The sequence below is a fragment of the Nestor notabilis genome, unplaced genomic scaffold (genome assembly GCF_000696875.1).
Source record: "Nestor notabilis isolate BGI_N333 unplaced genomic scaffold, ASM69687v1 scaffold14221, whole genome shotgun sequence".
NCBI classification, from domain to species: Eukaryota; Metazoa; Chordata; class Aves; order Psittaciformes; family Psittacidae; genus Nestor; species Nestor notabilis.
Genome location: NW_009915246.1, coordinates 45710 through 47685, shown reverse-complemented (window position 1 = coordinate 47685; position 1976 = coordinate 45710). Strand labels below are relative to the sequence as shown.

Genomic DNA, 1976 nt, shown 5'->3' with positions numbered 1-1976 from the left:
CGACCACACACGGCGACGTGGCCCCCGAGCCTGACAGCAGTGCTGGCTTGCTTCAGGTGTCCCTGCAGGGCACCCCACACCGGGTAGCAGGGACAGTGCAGGGCAGCACCCCGGTGCTGCGGGAGCTCAATGGGGCCACCTTCAAGCAGCCAGCCCCACTGGCTGGCCCCATCCTCATCTACAGAGCCAAAGCCTCTGAACCTAGTACTCTGTCCACGCTTGCTGGTGAGCCCCCATATTGGCCCTGAGCTGGGGGGAGCAACCTGGGGGGAACCCACATCTACCTTGGAGCTGAGCCCCTGCAGCAGCAGGGAGGGGACAGATGTTGCATGGAGAGACTAGATGGGGGCAAGGGGTTGGGGGCTGTTGGGGACATGGAGAAGAAAACACATTGTGAGTGTTGGGGTGGGCAGAGCCCAGCTACCCACTGAGTGCTGGGGCGGTGGGGCAGCCCGTGGCCCCTAACCCCTCTCCTCCTCTGCAGGGCTGCTGGGGAAGGTGGGGGTCCAACTCCAGTCCTACCACAGCTCCAGCATGGTGGCAGGGGAGCAGTGGAATGTTGTGGGGCTCTCAACTCCGCTGTCTGACCTCGGTGAGCTGAAGCCACATGTCATGGAGGTGTTCCAGCTCCACCTGTAAGCCCTGACCACCGGCAAGGACTCTCCCCCCAGCCACAGCAGCTGGACAACCCCCAAAGCTGGGGGAGCATCACCTCCATGTTGGGCTTGGGGTGGCCCCACACTCAATAAAAGGTCCAGAAGGAGAGAGCATGTGATGCCTTGTCTGTGCAGTCCCTTGTCCTCAACCCCAAACTTCCCTCCACAAACCTCCCTCCCTCTGGTCCCCACTGCCCCAGCCCCTTTCCTGTTTGCTCAGGGGTGCAAAGTTCTCTGTGGCTGCTGCAGTGCCACCAAGGTCCAGTCTGATCACAGTCTTGAGCTGGGGCATGGCCCAGAGAGCAGGCAGCGCTCCAAGGGGGCTAAGCCCTTCCATGAGCCCCCATGTCACCTGCCTCCTCCAGCCCCCTGAGTTTTCCTGTGGGGACATTGTCATCTTACCACCCCAAACTGGAGACTGGGGGCTGGAGTTTACTTGGCTCCCTCAGATATCAGGGCATGCTCCCATCCTGGGGAAGTAGCAGGTACTGAGGCGTATGTCCAACAGGGCAAGTGGCCATGTTGGTTGCCTATGGGATAAATCCTCTAAGAGGCTGCAATCCAGTCCCAAGATGGCTGAAGGAAGGGCCCCTGGGTGGGAGGAGACCACTCGTGACCAGGAGCCAGAGCTGGGCTGCTGCCCCCTCTCATCTGTGCCTTTATTCCCTCATGCTGCCTAGGTGTTTGCAGAAAATGCTGCCATCTCCACCAGAGCCAGGGCCCGAAGTGCTGCTGGCTGCTTCCCAGCCACCCAAGGTGAGGTGTCCTGCAGAGACCAGCCCCAGGTTTGAGGGTGAGCAAGGATGCCAGTGGGGAAGAAGGGATGCCAGCACAGAAGAGAGCATCCCCCTCGCCAGGGCTCACCATTCTGGCCCCTCCTAGATGGGCTTCCTGGCGTACTGCCGGCGGTACTTGGCATCCACTCGTGTCAGGTACCAGGTGCCAGGGAAGAGATCTTCTTGGGAGCCATGGGGAGTGTGGTCAGCTGCGGGGAGAGGGTAGTGATGCTCAACGGGACCACGGGATCCTGTCAGGGGGGTGTTGCATTCCCCCAGCCCCACTCACCCAAGTGATGGGTTTCCTCCCGCTGCTTCATGATCTCAGCGAAGTTCTGCGGGGCCACACACTTGCGGGAATCCAGACGAGCTGGGAGATCAGCCAGGCTGGAGACCAGCTTGTCCAGGGGTGAGCCTGCCAGCAGACATCCCCCAGGTCAGATAGTACAGCCAGTGGCCCCAGCCCTGGAGTCCCACACAGCCCACCCTTCCCAGGCCCCCTCTCCCACAGAGCTCACCCGGGGCTGCATCCTGTGAGACACGG

General features: G+C 61.5%; 2 protein-coding genes across 2 annotated transcripts in view; one reads left to right on the top strand and one right to left on the bottom strand.

The window, feature by feature from the left end:
- Positions 1–639, top strand: part of PHGDH (phosphoglycerate dehydrogenase) — a gene marked incomplete at its 5' end in the record, with an annotated part of 2863 nt that extends 2224 nt beyond the window's left edge. The window contains 2 exon segments of the mRNA XM_010024053.1: positions 4–225; positions 485–639. Coding sequence (XP_010022355.1) covers positions 4–225; positions 485–639 — 377 coding nt within the window.
- Positions 640–1534: 895 nt separating this feature from the next.
- HMGCS2 (3-hydroxy-3-methylglutaryl-CoA synthase 2 (mitochondrial)) overlaps positions 1535–1976 on the bottom strand; it is a 3123-nt gene continuing 2681 nt past the window's right edge. The window contains exons 7-9 of the mRNA XM_010024049.1: positions 1951–1976; positions 1722–1847; positions 1535–1641 (exon numbers count right to left, since the gene is read on the bottom strand). The exon at positions 1951–1976 is cut by the window's right edge and continues 84 nt beyond it. Coding sequence (XP_010022351.1) covers positions 1535–1641; positions 1722–1847; positions 1951–1976 — 259 coding nt within the window. The remainder of the gene's footprint in view (positions 1642–1721; positions 1848–1950) is intronic.